This window comes from Bombina bombina, chromosome 7 (genome assembly GCF_027579735.1).
Source record: "Bombina bombina isolate aBomBom1 chromosome 7, aBomBom1.pri, whole genome shotgun sequence".
Taxonomy (NCBI): domain Eukaryota; kingdom Metazoa; phylum Chordata; class Amphibia; order Anura; family Bombinatoridae; genus Bombina; species Bombina bombina.
In genome coordinates, this window is record NC_069505.1 from 188,355,623 (window position 1) to 188,378,107 (window position 22,485).

Genomic DNA, 22,485 nt, shown 5'->3' on the forward strand with positions numbered 1-22,485 from the left:
TAAATGTAGCCACCAATCAGCAAGCACTACCCAGTGTGATGAACCAAAAATGGGCCATCTCTTAAGCTTAGATTCCTGCTTTTTCAATATAAAGATACCAAGAAAACGAAGAAAAATTGATAATAGGAATAAATTACAAAGTTGCTTAAAATTGCATGCTCTATCTGAATCATGGAAGAAACAATTACCGCTCCAATTGTAATCTGGCCCTTATTGTTTTAAAAGATAAATAATCCCTTTATTACCCATTCCCCAGTTTTGCATAACCAGCATGGTTATATCAATATACATTTTACCCGTGTGATTACCTTGTATCTATGCCTCTGCAACACTGCTAAAAGTTGTTAGTCCCCAACACAAAACATCACACGTATTAGTATAATCTAATAGGGAACCAATATAACACACAGGTTTCTGGATAAATACCTGAACCCATGTCATGTATTGAAGAGTACATCATATGTAATAACTTTTAGAACAGTCAACAGAAGTTTCAAAACGCAGCTCCTCTGCTAAGCTGCTCCATACAAGTAGAATTGAACACACTGCACAAGCCTTTTCACAATAACACAGTCCCGTGAAAAGATCCTCTCCTGCCTCAGCGGTATATGTATCAAAGGTATAGAATCTTGTATCATATGTATACAAATAAACACGCTGATATAATAAAGGCAAATGAAACACTGCTTGTAGCAGGTAGTAACTCACGATACCGGCCCCACTATCCGGAATATCGATCACCTGTCTTTCCGATCGCCTAACACCAGCCAGAGAGTGCTGCAGCTAAGCAGGGATTATTATCGGTTATTTGTAGAGCGCCAACGGATTCCGCAGCGATATGGATGGCTGTAATCTCCCATTCGCCAAGCATACTAATCCAAAGAACAAACAATAGAAGAAAAACAATCCCAGACATGACTGCAGGTAAAAACATCAAGTGCTTTATTTCACAAGTAGAATCCAACAGACAGACACCACTCGTAACGCCACAGCTGAGCCTCTGCAGACTGGCTCCTTATTTCAGTTCTTTGGCAGACTTGCATTTTAGCCAATCATTATTGGCTCATAAATAACTCCATGGGAGTGAGCATAATTTTTATCTATATCACACATATGACCTAACGCTGTCTAGCTGTGAAAAACTGTCAAAATGCACTGAGATAAGAGGCGGCCTTTAAGGGTTTAGAAATTAGTATATGAGCCTACCTAGGCTTAGCTGTCAACAAAAAATACCAAGAGAACAAAGCAAATTTGATGATAAAAGTAAACTGGAAAGTTGTTTAAAATTACATGCCCTATCTGAATCATGACATTTTGACTAGACTGTCTCTTTAAATAATCCATCTGCTTAACGGGACATTACATTAATTTTATAAATGTATAGCATATATCAGAAAGTAAGAGAAAGAACTGTATTAAAAAGTAATGTTTTATAAGCATTTACAAATGTAGCCGGGTCTTGTTGTTTCAGGGAATGCCATGGATACACCAGTACACATTCTGAGTATACTTATCCTACAATGGCCAAGAGAAATCTCTGTTATCAACCTATATGGGCCACTTCTCACCTGAAACAACATTAAATTGTAGGTTGAGAAACAGGTTTATATGTTAGTTGGATATAACTACTCCCAGTGCCAAAATCTACCAATCGGCTCCAGGCAGATTCATGAAATATCCATATGTATATAAAAATGTGTTTCAGATATTCTTAGAGTAGGTAGCATTTAGGGCACATTCTCTTTTGCCCTTCTCACCTCTCCAGTACATTACATGCTTCATATACACACACACAAATTTACATAAAGAACTATGCAAAACACAGACGTATAGCCACCCTCGAGATACTTTGATTGGGTAATTATTACCACAACATACAGGTTTTATAATTCAGTCCTACAGGAGTACGAGTAGACACTGGGTTTCATATACTTAGTGGATTTACAACCAGTGGCAATGTTAGAACTTAACATTTGGGGGACTAGCAAAAGTGCTGAAATTATTTTAAGACACAACACACGTAGGGTTAGATTACGAGCGGAGCGCTAACTGTTACGCACGAGTGATAATGGGTTAATTACGGGTGTTTGTGCGCATCGGAAGTAGCATGTGTATAACAAGTTAAAGGAAACAGGTTTGCTTGAGCGCAATTGAATTTGACGTCGGGTTAGTGCAGCTTCAGAGCTTTGGTTAAAGGTTTCACTTGAATAAAATAATACAAAAAATGTATGTGTGTGTATATATGTATATATGTGTGTGTGTGTGTGTACAGATGTATTTATGTATTTTACTGTATATTTACTGTACATATTTACCATTTGAATGTTTTTCACTAAGGACAATGTTGTTATTTTTATTCTTAAATACATATATATATATACACATATGTGTGTGTATACCCCTATACCTGTATACCTATTCCTATAGATATATAAGTATATGTATGTATTTTACATGAACAGTATCAGATATATATAGAAATATATATTTAATAATAAAAAGTACATTATTTTCAATGTGAAGAACATAGGAATGTAAAATATGTGTTTTACGCACCGTGTTTCGTAATGTAGTTCTTAACGTGGTTGGGTCAGCGCACATGAAAACTTCATAAAGCGTGTTATTGAAATATTACATATAAAATATTTAAATGAATTAATATCAAATATTAAAAATGATTAAACATACTATCAAATATATAGATATATTCTATTGATGTTTTAGAATGTTACAGTATGTTTAATCATTTTAAATACATTTTATTAATTTATTTTAATATTTTACATGTAATATTTCAATAATGCTCCTTAAGAATACTGTTTTGTGCTAACCCAACCGCGGTAAGATCTAAATCACGAAACACGATGCGCAAAACGCATATTTTACATTACTATGTACTTTTTATTATTACATATATATATATATATATTTATATATATACTGTATTTATATATATATATATATATATATATATATATATCTGTTACTGTTAATGAAAAATGCATAGCTATACCTATATATCTATAGAAATAGACATGCAGGTATAGGTATACACAGGTATATATGTTTAGAAATATGTATTTAAGTATAAATAAAAAATTATCCAGTAAGCGAAGAACATTGGAATGTGAAATATTCATATTTTCATGTTGTGTTAGCGCACTTGGTTAAATGCGATCCAGTTTGCACAAAAGTAGAGCGTGATTTTTATTCCCACTTTTCGTGCTCCATTGATTTTTATGGGGAAATACGTTAATGTGATCACGATATTCTAACTTAACATTTTTGCGTGCATCGGGTTAGCGCTCAAGTGAAAACATTTTGCTTTCATCTTGTAATACACGCATTCAAAAATCTTACTATAGCAGCGTTAACGCTCGAGTGCTCCACTCGTTATCTGGCCCATAATATGTGAAGCCCTTTGCAGCTCACAGGGGGGTGTTTTTACATTCAACACCATATTTAATGTTAGAGTGAATTTTTTTCGGAATAATAGATAAAACAAATCTCAAGGAACATTATTAGTTTTATTATATAAAGACGTTTTATCATCTCTAGTAGTGACATCACTCTTGCACCTTTATGTCATTTAATTAACAGACATCATTATTAGCTCCTGCACCGCTCTATATAATGCTATGCATTTTCTCTTGTCCTCTGCAGTGGTCCTGTATGGGAGCTGCGTCTGTGTTTCACTACTCCTGGTCGCTGTGGTCTGTTCTCTGTCTGTCCTGCGGGAGTCACAGCAGCTCATGGCTATTGTAAGTAGCAAGAAAATGGCTCATATGTGAGAGTCGTTTGGACTCTGGGGCTGGCAACATTTTTTGAGGATTGTGCAAAAATATGACTGTAAATTACAATCAAACAAAGGTAGCAACACTGTTAAAAGAAAATTTAAATAATTTATTCACTCAGATATGCTTGTTATGCTGTTAACAAAGGAACTGTGCAATAGGGCTAGTACATAAGTTTATTTAGTACCTGGACTGTGCACTATGGCCTAGATTTAGAGTTCGGCGGTAAAAGGGCTGTTAACGCTCCGCGGGTTTTTTTCTGGCCGCACCATAAATTTAACTCTGGTATCGAGAGTTCAAACAAATGCTGCGTTAGGCTCCAAAAAAGGAGCGTAGAGCATTTTTACCGCAAATGCAACTCTCGATACCAGAGTTGCTTACGGACGCGGCCGGCATCAAAAACGTGCTCGTGCACGATTCTCCCATAGGAAACAATGGGGCTGTTTGAGCTGAAAAAAAACCTAACACCTGCAAAAAAGCAGCGTTCAGCTCCTAACGCAGCCCCATTGTTTCCTATGGGGAAACACCTCCTAAGTCTGCACCTAACACCCTAACATGTACCCCGAGTCTAAACACCCCTAACCTTACACTTATTAACCCCTAATCTGCCGCCCCCGCTATCGCTGACCCCTGCATTACACTTTTAACCCCTAATCTGCCGCTCCGTAAACCGCCGCCACCTACGTTATCCCTATGTACCCCTAATCTGCTGCCCTAACATCGCCGACCCCTATGTTATATTTATTAACCCCTAATCTGCCCCCCACAACGTCGCCGACACCTACCTACACTTATTAACCCCTAATCTGCCGAGCGGACCTGAGCGCTACTATAATAAAGTTATTAACCCCTAATCCGCCTCACTAACCCTATCATAAATAGTATTAACCCCTAATCTGCCCTCCCTAACATCGCCGACACCTACCTTCAATTATTAACCCCTAATCTGCCGACCGGAGCTCACCGCTATTCTAATAAATGTATTAACCCCTAAAGCTAAGTCTAACCCTAACACTAACACCCCCCTAAGTTAAATATAATTTTTATCTAACGAAATAAATTAACTCTTATTAAATAAATAATTCCTATTTAAAGCTAAATACTTACCTGTAAAATAAATCCTAATATAGCTACAATATAAATTATAATTATATTATAGCTATTTTAGGATTAATATTTATTTTACAGGCAACTTTGTAATTATTTTAACCAGGTACAATAGCTATTAAATAGTTAAGAACTATTTAATAGTTACCTAGTTAAAATAATTACAAATTTACCTGTAAAATAAATCCTAACCTAAGATATAATTAAACCTAACACTACCCTATCAATAAAATAATTAAATAAACTACCTACAATTACCTACAATTAACCTAACACTACACTATCAATAAATTAATTAAACACAATTGCTACAAATAAATAACATTAAATAAACTATCTAAAGTACAAAAAATAAAAAAGAACTAAGTTACAGAAAATAATAAAATATTTACAAACATAAGAAAAATATTACAACAATTTTAAACTAATTACACCTACTCTAAGCCCCCTAATAAAATAACAAAGCCCCCCAAAATAAAAAATTCCCTACCCTATTCTAAAATACAAATATTACAAGCTCTTTTACCTTACCAGCCCTGAACAGGGCCCTTTGCGGGGCATGCCCCAAGAATTTCAGCTCTTTTGCCTGTAAAAAAAAACATACTATACCCCCCCCCCCAACATTACAACCCACCACCCACATACCCCTAATCTAACCCAAACCCCCCTTAAATAAACCTAACACTACCCCCCTGATGATCTTCCTACCTTGTCTTCACCATGCCAGGTTCACCGATCCGTCCTGGCTCCAAGATCTTCATCCAACCCAAGCGGGGGCTAGACATCCACTGAAGAAGTCCAGAAGAGGGTCCAAAGTCTTCCTCCTATCCGGCAAGAAGAGGACATCCGGACCGGCAAACATCTTCTCCAAGCGGCATCTTCTATCTTCTTCCATCCGATGACGACCGGCTCCATCTTGAAGACCTCCAGCGCGGATCCATCCTCTTCTTCCGACGACTAGACGACGAATGACGGTTCCTTTAAGGGACGTCATCCAAGATGGCGTCCCTCGAATTCCGATTGGCTGATAGGATTCTATCAGCCAATCGGAATTAAGGTAGGAATTTTCTGATTGGCTGATGGAATCAGCCAATCAGAATATAGTTCAATCCGATTGGCTGATCCAATCAGCCAATCAGATTGAGCTCGCATTCTATTGGCTGTTCCGATCAGCCAATAGAATGCGAGCTCAATCTGATTGGCTGATTGGATCAGCCAATCGGATTGAACTATATTCTGATTGGCTGATTCCATCAGCCAATCAGAAAATTCCTACCTTAATTCCGATTGGCTGATAGAATCCTATCAGCCAATCGGAATTCGAGGGACGCCATCTTGGATGACGTCCCTTAAAGGAACCGTCATTCGTCGTCTAGTCGTCGGAAGAAGAGGATGGATCCGCGCTGGAGGTCTTCAAGATGGAGCCGGTCGTCATCGGATGGAAGAAGATAGAAGATGCCGCTTGGAGAAGATGTTTGCCGGTCCGGATGTCCTCTTCTTGCCGGATAGGAGGAAGACTTTGGACCCTCTTCTGGACTTCTTCAGTGGATGTCTAGCCCCCGCTTGGGTTGGATGAAGATCTTGGAGCCAGGACGGATCGGTGAACCTGGCATGGTGAAGACAAGGTAGGAAGATCATCAGGGGGGTAGTGTTAGGTTTATTTAAGGGGGGTTTGGGTTAGATTAGGGGTATGTGGGTGGTGGGTTGTAATGTTGGGGGGGGGGTATAGTATGTTTTTTTTTACAGGCAAAAGAGCTGAAATTCTTGGGGCATGCCCCGCAAAGGGCCCTGTTCAGGGCTGGTAAGGTAAAAGAGCTTGTAATATTTGTATTTTAGAATAGGGTAGGGAATTTTTTATTTTGGGGGGCTTTGTTATTTTATTAGGGGGCTTAGAGTAGGTGTAATTAGTTTAAAATTGTTGTAATATTTTTCTTATGTTTGTAAATATTTTATTATTTTCTGTAACTTAGTTCTTTTTTATTTTTTGTACTTTAGATAGTTTATTTAATGTTATTTATTTGTAGCAATTGTGTTTAATTAATTTATTGATAGTGTAGTGTTAGGTTAATTGTAGGTAATTGTAGGTAGTTTATTTAATTATTTTATTGATAGGGTAGTGTTAGGTTTAATTATATCTTAGGTTAGGATTTATTTTACAGGTAAATTTGTAATTATTTTAACTAGGTAACTATTAAATAGTTCTTAACTATTTAATAGCTATTGTACCTGGTTAAAATAATTACAAAGTTGCCTGTAAAATAAATATTAATCCTAAAATAGCTATAATATAATTATAATTTATATTGTAGCTATATTAGGATGTATTTTACAGGTAAGTATTTAGCTTTAAATAGGAATTATTTATTTAATAAGAGTTAATTTATTTCGTTAGATAAAAATTATATTTAACTTAGGGGGGTGTTAATGTTAGGGTTAGACTTAGCTTTAGGGGTTAATACATTTATTAGAATAGCGGTGAGCTCCGGTCGGCAGATTAGGGGTTAATAATTGAAGGTAGGTGTCGGCGATGTTAGGGAGGGCAGATTAGGGGTTAATACTATTTATGATAGGGTTAGTGAGGCGGATTAGGGGTTAATAACTTTATTATAGTAGCGCTCAGGTCCGCTCGGCAGATTAGGGGTTAATAAGTGTAGGTAGGTGTCGGCGACGTTGTGGGGGGCAGATTAGGGGTTAATAAATATAACATAGGGGTCGGCGATGTTAGGGGTAGCAGATTAGGGGTACATAGGGATAACGTAGGTGGCGGCGATTTGCGGTCGGAAGATTAGGGGTTAATTATTTTAAGTAGCTTGCGGCGACGTTGTGGGGGGCAAGTTAGGGGTTAATAGATATAATACAGGGGTCGGCGGTGTTAGGGGCAGCAGATTAGGGGTACATAAGTATAACGTAGGTGGCGGTCGGCAGATTAGGGGTTAAAAATTTTAATCGAGTGGCGGCGATGTGGGGGGACCTCGGTTTAGGGGTACATAGGTAGTTTATGGGTGTTAGTGTACTTTAGGGTACAGTAGTTAAGAGCTTTATAAACCGGCGTTAGCCAGAAAGCTCTTAACTCCTGCTATTTTCAGGCGGCTGGAATCTTGTCGTTAGAGCTCTAACGCTCACTGCAGAAACGACTCTAAATACCAGCGTTAGAAAGATCCCATTGAAAAGATAGGCTACGCAAATGGCGTAGGGGGATCTGCGGTATGGAAAAGTCGCGGCTGAAAAGTGAGCGTTAGACCCTTTAATCACTGACTCCAAATACCAGCGGGCGCCCAAAACCAGCGTTAGGAGCCTCTAACGCTGGTTTTGACGGCTACCGCCGAACTCTAAATCTAGGCCTATGTCAGTACTGGACTGATAATACCATCAGGTGGACAGGAGTGACAGCCTCATTTTTTTATAGATGTTGGATCATTAATAAAAAAAACAAACATTGCATAACATATACGTATAACATGAAACATATTATATAACCAGGGCCGGATTTCCCATTAGACACAATAGGCATGTGTCTTTCAGCCTTTCTTACCTTGGCCATGTCTCTGAGTATTGCACACCTTGTGCTTTTGGGCACTCCAGTGATGTTGCAGCTCTGAAATATGGCCAAACTGGTGGCAAGTGGCATCTTGGCAGCTGCACGCTTGACTTTTCTCAGTTCATGGGCAGTTATTTTGCGCCTTGGTTTTTCCACACGCTTCTTGCAACCCTGTTGACTATTTTGAATGAAACGCTTGATTGTTCGATGATCACGCTTCAGAAGCTTTGCAATTTTAAGAGTGCTGCATCCCTCTGCAAGATATCTCACTATTTTTGACTTTTCTGAGCCTGTCAAGTCCTTCTTTTGACCCATTTTGCCAAAGGAAAGGAAGTTGCCTAATAATTATGCACACCTGATATAGGGTGTTGATGTCATTAGACCACACCCCTTCTCATTACAGAGATGCACATCACCTAATATGCTTAATTGGTAGTAGGCTTTCGAGCCTATACAGCTTGGAGTAAGACAACATGCATAAAGAGGATGATGTGGTCAAAAAACTCATTTGCCTAATAATTCTGCACTCCCTGTATATATATATATATATATATATATATATACACACACAGATTGTGTTATCACATTGTGTACACACACTTGCTTCCTTATCTTATATTTCTCTGTAAAATCAATACTTAGGGGTCAATTTATCAAGCTCCGTCTAAAGACCGCTGCTCCATAACCTGTCCACCTGCTCTGAGGTGGCGGGCAGATATCAACCCGATCGGATATGACCGGGTTCATTGACACCCCCTGCTAGCGGCCGATTGACCGTGAATCTGCAGGGGGCGGTATTGCACCAGCAGTTCACAAGAACTGCTGGTGCAATGATAAATGCAGACAGCGTATGCTGTCGGCATTTATCGATGTGCAGCGGACATGATCCGCTACATCGTATCATGTCCGCTCTCACATTACTAAATTGAACCCTTAGAGAGGACAATGGAAAATTAATATTTTATTACTTAAAGGGACAGTCTACAGTTTATATAAAGTCGCTGATTCTTAGCTAAATATAAAAGGCCTCCTATGCCTCAATGTATTACAAATATGGGGCAGAGAGAAGCGTGGGTCTGTCGTGGGGTCAAATCACTTCTGTTTAAGGGCCAGTTTACAAGCGGAGTGGTAATTATCGCTCCAGCTCAATCATTAACTGCGCTACAAGTAAGATGTTTGTGCATGTTGGATGCAGCGTATTACAAATTTAAAGTAAAACGTTTTCGCTCGCACACTCTTCCAACTTGCGCAAAAAAACAAAACTTTGAATATTGCTTTAACATATTCTCCCTTAGGGGCCTATTTAACAAATGTCTGTCCGACATGATCCGATCAGCGGATCATGTCCGACAAAAATCGCTGAATGCGGAAAGCATTACGCTCGTCGCATTCAGCATTGCACCAGCAGCTCTTGTGAACTGCTGTTGCAACGCCGCCCCCTGCAGATTTGCAGCCAATCGGCCGCTAGCAGGAGGTGTCGATCAACCCGATCGCATTTGATCGGGTTGATTTCCCGCTATGTCTGTCCGCCTCCTCAGAGCAGGCGGACAGGTTATGGAGCAGCGGTCTTGATAGATAGGCCCCATAGACTTCAATAGAGCGTAAAAGTGTGGAAAATGAACACCCTACTCAAGCATAAACCCGATTGTGTTTTACCAAGTGCACAACCTCAACATGAAATATTAATTTTTACATTACAATGTTCTTCACATAGCATAGTATGTTCTATTTATTCATAAATGCATATTTCTAGATATATCTGATTTTTTTTTTTGGTAAAATATATATCTATACCTACAGTGTATATATAGATAGATAGATAGATAGATAGATAGATAGATAGATAGATAGTAAAAATTTGCTCTCACTGGACTTGTGTTAATTGTGATATTTATTATAGTCACATTTCGGAGCAACAATGCCAGTGAGTGCGGATCTTTACTATATTGGATACAATTTATTTTTCCTGACACCCTGGCAGTTGCTATTTCTTTCGAGATGCGAGTGCAAATCCACCCTGACTGTTCTTTTTATATATATATATATATATATATATATATATATATATATATATATATATAAATAATTATTTATAGGTATAGAAATATACAGATATAAATAGGAATATCTATTTAAAAATTCAAAGAACAAATCCCCTTATGTGAAGAACACTGGAATGTTAAATAGGTACAGTAAATACATAGTTAAACACTTTATTAAAAATAATAGATATGTGTGCATATGTATCTATGTGTTTATATGTGTTTTACTGTACATTTTTCACACTTCAATGTTATTCACTTGCAGGATAATATCCTTTTTATTCTTAAATATTTCTATATATATATATATATATATATATATATATATATATATATATACTGTATATATATACTGTATATATATATATATATATATATAATTTAAAGTAATAGATCCGCACTCGCTGGACTTTCAAAAAACAATAGTTTATTGTGTACAGTGACGTTTCAGGGAGCCAACTGTCCCCTTCATCAGACAGTTGGCTCCCCGAAACATCACTGTACACAATAAACTATTGGGTTTTTTTAAAGTCCAGCGAGTGCAAATCTATTACTTGGAATTGGATATTGCTGCTAATGACACCCTGGCTCGTATCTTAACAGGTGAGAGTGCAAATCTCTATGAACTTTCATATATATATATATATATATATATATATATAAAACCACAAATGAGTATAGGTACAGCACAGTATCGTCAAATTCAATCCAACTATGTGAAGTGCACAGGAGAAAAAAGGGTCCTGCAGTCCCCAAAAGTATAGATAAAGTAATAGAATACTCCCAGCACTGTTTCTTTTAGGAAAACATCCTTTATTAAAGTATCAGAGAGTAAAACAACAGCTACGTTTCGGGCCTACATAGCACTTATTCATGCTGTATATTACAGGCAAAGCACCTCAATTTATACCACCTGTGGTTAACAAATTAACTCCTTAATGTCATATGCATATCATCTTCTCTACGGCATACTGCCATCTAGTGGACATTAAACAATAGGAACTCCACCACATTCAGCAGTGATGGAGGCTAAACCACCATAAATAAAAGGCTTACAGCTGCAGTTCATTGAGGGAACCATGAATGCCAACATGTACTGTGACATACTGAAGAAGAGCATGATCCCCTCCCTTCAGAGACTGGGCTAAAGGGCAGTATTTCAACATGATAACAACCCCAAACACACCTCCAAGACGACCACTGCCTTGCTAATGAAGCTGAGGGTAACGGTGATGGACTAGCCAAGCATGTCTCCAGACCTAAACCATATTGAGCATCTGTGAGGCATCCTCAAATGGAAGGTGGGAGAGCGCAAGATCTAAAACATCCACCAGCTCCTTGATGTCATCATGGAGGAGTGGAAGAGGACTCCAGTGACAACCTGTGAAGCTCTGGTGAACTCCATGCCCAAGAGTGTTAAGGCAGTGCTGGAAAATAATGGTGTACTCTCTTTTGTTGCCAACGGTTTAGACATTAATGGCTGTGTTGAGTTATTTTGAAGGGACAGCAAATTTACACTGTTATACAGGCTGTACACTCACTACTTTACATTGTAGCAAAGTGTCATTTCTTCAGTGTTGTCACATGAAAAGATATAATAAAATATTTACAAAAATGTGAGGGGTGTACTCACTTTTGTGAGATACTGTATATATATTTATAAATATAGGTATATAGGTAAAGATATGTATTTTAAATTAACCGTATCAGATATATATATATATATATATATATATATATATGCATATTTATTTTAAAAAGTACATTATTTTCTATGTGAAGAACAAAGGAATGTAAAATATGCATTTGCGCATAGTGTTTCTCAATTTATCTCTGAACGCTTTTGGGTTAGTCCACATGAGACCTTAGTATTCTTAAGGCACATAATTGAAATATTACATTTAAAATATAAATACAAATTAATACATATACATATAACTAGCAAACTATTTCATAACATATTAGAATTACATATACAGATAACATAAACCACATTACATAACATATACATATAACATGCAACATATTTCATAAGATATTACAATTACATATACAAATAACATATACCATATTACATAGCATATACATATAACATACAACATATTACATGACATGCATATAACATACAACATATTACATATAGCATGCAACATATTACATATCATATACAGTACATATAACATGCACCATATTACATATAGCATGCAACATATTACATAACATATACGTATAACATGCAACATATTGCATAGCATATGCATATAACATGCAACATATTACATAACATATACGTATAACATGCAACATATTACATAACATATACATATAACATGCAACATATTGCATAGCATATGCATATAACATGCAACATATTACATAACATATGCATATAACATGCAACATATTACATAACATATACATATAACATGCAACATATTGCATAGCATATACGTATAACATGCAACATATTACATAACATATACGTATAACATGCAACATATTACATAACATATACGTATAACATGCAACATATTACATAACATATACGTATAACATGCAACATATTAAATAACATATACGTATAACATGCAACATATTACATAACATATACATATAACATGCAACATATTACATAACATATGCATATAACATGCAACATATTACATAACATATACATATAACATGCAACATATTACATAACATATGCATATAACATGCAACATATTACATAACATATACATATAACATGCAACATATTACATAACATATACATATAACATGCAACATATTACATAACATATACATATAACATGCAACATATTGCATAGCATATGCATATAACATACAACATATTACATAACATGCTTTTGTGAACAATTAACACTCAAGGTGTAAATAGGGGCGCTATCACTTTAAGATTGAGTAATATACAAGATAAGATTAAAAAAAATTGATATCAAATATGTAGCTGCTGGTCTCAAACTTACATATAGATGTAAAATGTAAGAAGAATTACAAAATACAATTAACACTATATATAATAATAGAGTCCAATAAATATGTGTGTTTGAGGTAAATAAACAGGCTGCTCTCCTCAGGGTAAAAAGGCTGTCCACTTCAAAGCAAATCTACAAGAGAAGATAAGGACAATCTCCACATAGCATAATACTGTATAAGTATGAGATATAGCAAATGATGGATAGTATACACTCACTTGTGGTCTAGCACTGTAATGTAGTGCAGACTAGGCAGGCCGGGACCTCTGAGATGTCTGGCAAACTCTCCTCCATAAACAGAAACAAACACATGTATAGGATATCCTTCAGCTCACTCACAAAGTTAGGGGTGTGAAAATACCATCCACCGTGTGGATATTGATTGTGAGTTTAGATGTTTAAAAATTGGCAAGTAACTTAAAATGTAAATACAAGTGTTTATTTAAACACATAAAAAGTACAGCAACGCGTTTCTCATTATTGCTAAACTCACAATCAATATCCACACAGTGGATGGTATTTTCACACCCCTAACTTTGTGAGTGAGCTGAATGATATCCTATACACCTGTTTTTTTCTGTCTCTGGAGGAGAGTTTGCCGGAGAAATCAGAGGTCCCGGCCTGCTTAGAGGCCCCGGCCTGCCTAGTCTGCACTACATTACAGTGCTAGACCACAAGTGAGTGTATACTATCCATCATTTGCTATATCTCATACTTATACAGTATTATGCTATGTGGAGATTGTCCTTATTTTATAGAGCTTATGTTACAGTGAAGTGCACTCTCTCAAGTTCTTTGCCACACACACCAGAGGAGAGTTTACCGGACAACTCAGAGGATCCGGTTTGCCCAGTTTGCACTACGTTATAGTGCTTCATTACATGTGAGTGTATACGATCTATGATTTTTTCTATAGTATATCCTCGCTGAATTACGCTATGTTGGCGCCTTCTCTTGTAGATATTACATAAACATATACATATACATATACCATGCAACACATTACATAATATATACATATCACATACAACATATTACATAACATATACATATACCATGCAATATATTACATAACATATACATATAACATGCAACATATTACATAATATATACATATAACATGCAACATATTACATAATATATACATATAACATGCAACATATTACATAATATATACATATAACATGCAACATATTACATAACATATACATATAACATGCAACATATTACATAACATATACATATACCATGCAACATATTACATAATATATACATATAACATGCAACATATTACATAACATATACATATACCATGCAATATATTACATAACATATACATATAACATGCAACATATTACATAATATATACATATAACATGCAACATATTACATAATATATACATATAACATGCAACATATTACATAATATATACATATAACATGCAACATATTACATAACATATACATATAACATGCAACATATTACATAACATATACATATACCATGCAACATATTACATAATATATACATATAACATGCAACATATTACATAATATATACATATAACATGCAACATATTACATAACATATACATATAACATGCAACATATTACATAACATATACATATACCATGCAACATATTACATAATATATACATATAACATGCAACATATTGCATAATATATACATATAACATGCAACATATTACATAATATATACATATAACATGCAACATATTACATAATATATACATATAACATGCAACATATTACATAATATATACATATAACATGCAACATATTACATAATATATACACATAATATGCAACACATTACATAACATATACATATAACATGCAACATATTACATAACATATACATATAACATGCAATATATTACATAACATATACATATACATATACCATGCAACATATTACATAATATATACATATAACATGCAACATATTACATAATATGTACATATAACATGCAACATATTACATAATATATACATATAACATGCAACATATTACATAATATATACATATAACATGCAACATATTACATAACATGCAACATATTACATAACATATACAAATAACATGCAACATATTACATAACATATACGTATCACATACAACATATTACATAATATATACATATCACATACAACATATTACATAAAATACAACATATTACATAGCATATACATATAACAAGCAATATATTACATAACATATGTAAAACATGCAGCATATTACACAACATATACATATAACATGCAACATATTACATAACATATACATATCCATACAACATATTACATAACATATAACATGCAACATATTACATAGCATATACATATAACATGCAACATATTACATAACATATACGTATAACATGCAACATATTACATAACATATACATATAACATGCAACATATTACATAACATATACGTATAACATGCAACATATTACATAACATATACACATAACATGCAACATATTACATAACATATACACATAACATGCAACATATTACATAACATATACATATAACATGCAACATATTGCATAACATATACATATAACATGCAGCATAATACAAAGCATATACATATAACATGCAACATATTACATAACATATACGTATAACATGCAACATATTACATAACATATACATATAACATGCAACATATTACATAACATATACGTATAACATGCAACATATTACATAACATATACACATAACATGCAACATATTACATAACATATACACATAACATGCAACATATTACATAACATATACATATAACATGCAACATATTGCATAACATATACATATAACATGCAGCATAATACAAAGCATATACATATAACATGCAACATATTACATAATATATACATATAACATGCAACATATTACATAACATATACTGTGCAGTATTCTACATAGCATACAGTATATATATATATATATATATATATATATATATATATATATATACATACATATAACATGCAACATATTACATAACATATACATATACTGTGTGGTTTTCTACATAACATATACATGTAACATGCAACATATTCTTTATTATTATCAGTTATTTGTAGAGCGCCAACAGGTTCCGCAGCGCTAAAGACATGAGTCTAATATGCAAGGTGACAGTCATTGGAGCCAAAAGGATAGAGGGCCCTGCCAAGTGTTTCACTGTTGTAAATCATCTCTCATGAGGGTGATCTACAAAGCAGCTAGGCACGTAGGCTAAAATGCTAAGGGGGTTCAAGGGGATAGCTAAAAGAGGAGAGGAACTAAGATAGAAAGATGTTAGTGTTTATTATATGTATCCCTGAACAGTAGAATCTTTAAGGAGCGCTTGAAAGTTTGAAAACTAGGGGAGAGTCTTGGGGAGCGAGGCAGAGAGTTCCACAAAATAGGGGCCAGTCTGGAGAAGTCTTGTAGACGGGAATGTGAGGAGATAACAAGAGAGAAAGCGAGAAGGAGGTCATGAGCAGAGCGAATGGCACTGGAGACAATGTCTGAGGTATAGGTAGGAGCAGGGTTATTGAGAGCTTTAGTTAGAATTTTATGTTTTATTCTGGAAGTTAGAGTGAAGGGACTAGTAGAGAGGTACAGCAGATGAGGAGCGACGTGTAAGGAAGATCAGCCTGGCAGAGGCGTTCATTATGGATTGTAAGGGAGATAGTCGGCAGCTAGGGAGACCAGAGAGGATGGAATTGCAATAGTCAAGGCGGGAAATGATTAGAGAGTGCATTAAAGTCTTAGTTGTGTCTTGTGTGAGCAAGTGGCAAATTTTGTAGATGTTTTTAAGGAGGAGGCAGCAAGAATTGGCCAAAGACTGGATGTGGGGAGTGAAAGAGAGATCAGAGTCAAGTGTGACCCCAAGACATTGGGCATGCAGGGTTGGGGTAATGATGTTGTTATCAACAGTTAGAGAGAAAGTTGGAGGTAGAGATTTTGGAAGAAGGAGGAAAAATAAGGAGCTCAGTTTTTATAAGATTTAGCTTTAGTGAGAGGACATCCAGGATGAAATATTAGAAAGACAATTAGTGACACGGGTTAGTAAGGAAGGGGATAGGTCTGGTTCAGAGATGTAGATTTGGGTGTCATCAGCATACAAATGGTATTGAAACCCATGGGACTGTATTAAGGATGATGTATAACTTGAGAAGAGGAGAGAATACTAACATATGCTTTTTGCAGTGTGCATGTGTCTTTCATTAAATACTTTGTTCTTGTGGTATTATTTGTATAAAAGAATACCTAGGTAGGTACTGTGCACGTGTCTATATGGGAGCAGTTTTACAAGAAAGCTAAAATTTGATGATATTAGTGTCTGCACAATGAATAATTATGTTAAAAGATGTCTTGTAAAACTGTTACCATATAGTGCAACAGACGCATGAACAACAGTGAGAATGAAGTCAATTTGATTATAGTAAATTGTATAATCTTTCTGAACCATTTAAGAAACAATTGGGATTTCAGGTCTCACCCAATAATAATTTTACGTTTTTGGTTACCAGTAATACATCCACGGCGTAGTCATGTGACTCCTTGACTGCCAGGAGCTCACACACAGCAATGATTTAACATCTTTATTGCTGCGTTAAATACAAATCATATTACAGTAACTTGTAATACTCATAAAGACCATGTGGTGTCAGCAAAGTCCACAAAATGAGAAGCCCTGAAGAATAAAGTGTGAGACTAAATAGGGCTGGATTACAAGTGGTGCGTTACATTTTTCTTTATTTTTCTTCTTTTTGTTGTTGCTCGATCACTAACTGCGCTCAAAGTAAAAAATTAGCACGGCTAGATTAGTGCTCATATTACAAGTTTAAAGTAAAAAGTTAGCGCACAAGCAAAAGACTCTTAACTTCAGGACTTCGAATATTGCAACCACGCCTACAAACTAACGGCTAGATTACAAGTTGTGCGTTAAGGTAAAAAAGCAGCGTTAACAGGTCCTAATGCTGCTTTTTTATGCCCGCTGCTATTACGAGTCTTGCAGGTTTAGGGGCACCGCACACTTCTTTGGCCTTACCGCAAAACAACTTACGTAAGCTTCGTAAAGTCTTTTTTCTATGGGACTTCCATAGCGCCGGTATTACGAGTCTGTCCTGGGAGACCAAAACGTGAGTGGTACAGCCTCTACCTCCAAGATTCCTAACGCATTCTAAAGTCAGTAGTTATAAGTTTTACACTACAACGCTGTAGCATAAAACTCATAACTAAAGTGCTAAAAAGTACACTAACACCCATAAACTACCTATTAACCCCTAAACCGAGGCCCTCCCGCATCGCAAATACCTAAATATAATTTTTAACCCCTAATCTGCCGCTGCGGACATCGCCACCACTATAATAAACATATTAACCCCTAAACCGCCGCACTCCCGCCTCGCAAACACTAGTTAAATAATATTAACCCCCCTAATATGCTATCCCTAACATCGCCGCCACCTACCTAGATTTATTAACCCCTAATCTGCTGCCCCCAACGTCGCCGCCACTATATTAAATGTATTAACCCCTAAATCTAAGTCTAACCCTAACCCCCCCTAACTTAAATATAATTTAAATAAATCTAAAGAAAATTACTTTAATTGACTAAATTATTTCAATTTAAAACTAAATACTTACCTATAAAATAAACCCTAAGCTAGCTACAATATAACTAATAGTTACAACTATTTAATAACTTCCTAGCTAAAATAAATACAAATTGACCTGTAAAATAAAACCTAACCTAAGTTAAATTAACACCTAACACTACACTGCAATTAAATAAATTAACTAAATTAAAAACAATTAAATAAATTAAATTAGCTAAATCACAAAAACGAACAAATACTAAATTACAGAAAATAAAAAACAAATTACAGATCTTAAAACTAATTACACCTAATCTATCAAAATAAAAAAAGCCCCCCCCCCCAAAAAAAAAACCCCTAGCCTAAACTAACCTATCAATAAACCTTAAAGGGGTCTTTTGCGGGGCATTGCCCCAAAGTAATCCGCTCTTTTACCTGTAATAAAAATAATACAAACAACCCCCCCAACAGTAAAATCCACCACCCACACAACACACCTCCCAAATAAAATACTATCTAAAAAAACATAAGCTCCCCATTGCCCTGAAAAGGGCATTTGGATGGGCATTGTCCTTAAAAGGGCAGTTAGCTCTATTGCAGGCCCAAACCCTAACCTAAAATTAAAACCCACCCAATACACCCTTAAAAAAACCTAACACTAACCCCCTGAAGACCTACTTACTGTTCTGAAGACCGGACATCCATCCTCAAGGAAGAGGCAGAAGTCTTCATCCAACCAGGCCGAAGTCCTCAACGTAACCGGGAGAAGTCTTCATCCAAGCCGGGCGAAGTGGTCCTCCAGACGGGCAGAAGTCTTCATCCAGACGACATCTTCTTTCTTCATCCATCCGACGCGGAGTGGGTCCATCTTCAAGACATCCGACACGGAGCATCCTCTTCATCCGGAGTCTTCTTACTGAATGAAGGTACCTTTAAGTGACGTCATCCAAGATGGCGTCCCTTAGATTCCGACTGGCTGATAGAATTCAGCCAATCGGAATTAAGGTAGAAAAATCCTATTGGCTGATCCAATCAGCCAGTAGGATTGTGCTTGCATTCTATTGGCTGATTGGAACAGCCAATAGAATGCAAGCTCAATCCTATTGGCTGATTGCACCAATAGGATTTTTTCTACCTTCCGATTGGCTGATAGAATTCTATCAGCCAATCAGAATCTAAGGGACGCCATCTTGGATGACGTCACTTAAAGGTACCTTCATTCAGTAAGAAGACTCCGGATGAAGAGGATGCTCTGCGTCGGATGTCTTGAAGATGGACCTGCTCCGCGTTGGATGGATGAAGAAAGAAGATGCCGTCTGGATGACCACTTCCCCCGGCTTGGATGAAGACTTCTCCCGGCTTCGTTGAGGACTTCAGCCCGGTTGAATGAAGACTTCTGCCGCTTCCTTGAGGATGGATGTCCGGTCTTCAGAACAGTAAGTCGATCTTCAGGGGGTTAGTGTTAGGTTTTTTTAAGGGTGTATTGGGTGGGTTTTATTTTTAGGTTAGGGTTTGGGCCTGCAATAGAGCTAACTGCCCATCCAAATGCCCTTTTCAGGGCAATAGGGAGCTTAGGTTTTTTTAGTTAGTATTTTATTTGGGGGGTTGGTTTTGTGGGTGGTGGGTTTTACTGTTGGGGGGATGTTTGTATTTTTTTTTTACAGGTAAAAGAGCTGATTACTTTGGGGCAATGCCCTGCAAAAGGCCCTTTTAAGGTCTATTGATAGTTTAGTTTAGGCTAGGGGGGGTTATTTGGGGGGGGGCTTTTTTTATTTTGATAGGGCTATTAGATTAGGTGCAATTAGTTTAAAGATCTGTAATTTGTTTTTTATTTTCTGTAATTTAGTGGGGGTTTTTTGTGATTTAGCTAATTAAATTAAATTTATTTAATTGTTTTTAATTTAGTTAATTTATTTAATTGTAGCGTAGTATTAGTGTAACCTAGGTTAGGTTTTATTTTACAGGTCAATTTGTATTTATTTTAGCTAGGTAGTTATTAAATAGTTAATAACTATTTAATAACTATTGTACCTAGTTAAAATAAATACAAACTTGCCTGTAAAATAAAAATAAACCCTAAGCTAGCTACAATGTAACTATTAGTTATATTGTAGCTAGTTTAGGGTTTATTTTATAGGCAAGTATTTTTTTCTTTAGATTTATTTAAATTATATTTAAGTTAGGGGGTGTTAGGGTTAGACTTAGATTTAGGGGTTTAATATACTTTAATATAGTGGCGGCGACGTTGGGGGCGGCAGATTAGGGGTTAATAAATGTAGGTAGGTGGCGGCGATGTTAGGGATAGCAGATTAGGGGTTAATACTATTTAACTAATGTTTGCAAGGCGGGAGTGCAGCGGTTTAGGGATTAATATGTTTATTATAGTGGCGGCGATGTCCGGAGCGGTAGATTAGGGATTAAAAAATCTAATGTAGGTGGCGACGATGTCGGGGGCGGCAGATTAGGGACTAATAAGTGTAAGGTTAGGGGTGTTTAGACTTGGGGTTCATGTTAGGGTGTTAGGTGTAAACATAACTTTTATTTCCCCATAGGTATCAATGAGGCTGCGTTACTGAGTTTTACGCTGCTTTTTGGCAGGTGTTAGACTTTTTCTCAGCCAGCTCTCCCCATTGATTCCTATGGGGAAATCCTGTACGAGCACGTACAACCAGCTCACCGCTGACTTAAGCAGCGCTGGTATTGGAGTGCGGTAAGGAGCACAATTTTGCTCTACGCTCACTTCTTGCCTTTTAACGCCGGGTTTGTAAAAACCTGTAATACCAGCACTGTAGGTAAGTGAGCAGTGAGAAAAAACTGCTCGTTAGCATCGCATAGATTCTAACGCAAAACTCGTAATCTGGCCGTAAGTGCTTCTTGCAATAAACTTCCTTAGGAAGCACGGAAGAAAGTCTTTTCTATTTATCATTCATGCGCAAACCCAAAACTACACTAGACCAACTGCGCTAAAGCTGAGGGTGCCTTAGGAATATTTCACATGTTATTTTTATTTTTAACAGATATTTCTAAATATATCACAGTTTTTTGTAATATATATATCTATACCTATAAATCGATATGGCTATATACAGATATATATTGTGTATATACAGATAAATATAGAAATATCTCTTTTAAAATAAAAATAACATTTGTTTTCCAAGTGAAGAACATAGGAATTTCAAAAACATTAAAAATAAATACAAATGATATTGCATGTTTAAAGGTATTTAACTGGGAAGGGCTCAAAAGTGTGCGTGTATATAAATATCTATCTTTCTATCTATTTATCTATCTATCTAACTATATATATATATATATATATATATATATATATATATATATATATATATATAAAACACATACATACACATATATATATA

General features: G+C 35.9%; 1 protein-coding gene across 2 annotated transcripts in view; it reads left to right on the forward strand.

Moving 5' to 3' along the window:
- The window catches only part of TSPAN32 (tetraspanin 32), a 191,120-nt gene that overhangs the window by 44,349 nt on the left and 124,286 nt on the right, over positions 1 to 22,485 (forward strand). For both annotated transcript variants that reach the window (XM_053688927.1, XM_053688928.1), the window contains exon 3: positions 3,664 to 3,761. In XM_053688927.1, coding sequence (XP_053544902.1) covers positions 3,664 to 3,761 — 98 coding nt within the window. The remainder of the gene's footprint in view (positions 1 to 3,663; positions 3,762 to 22,485) is intronic.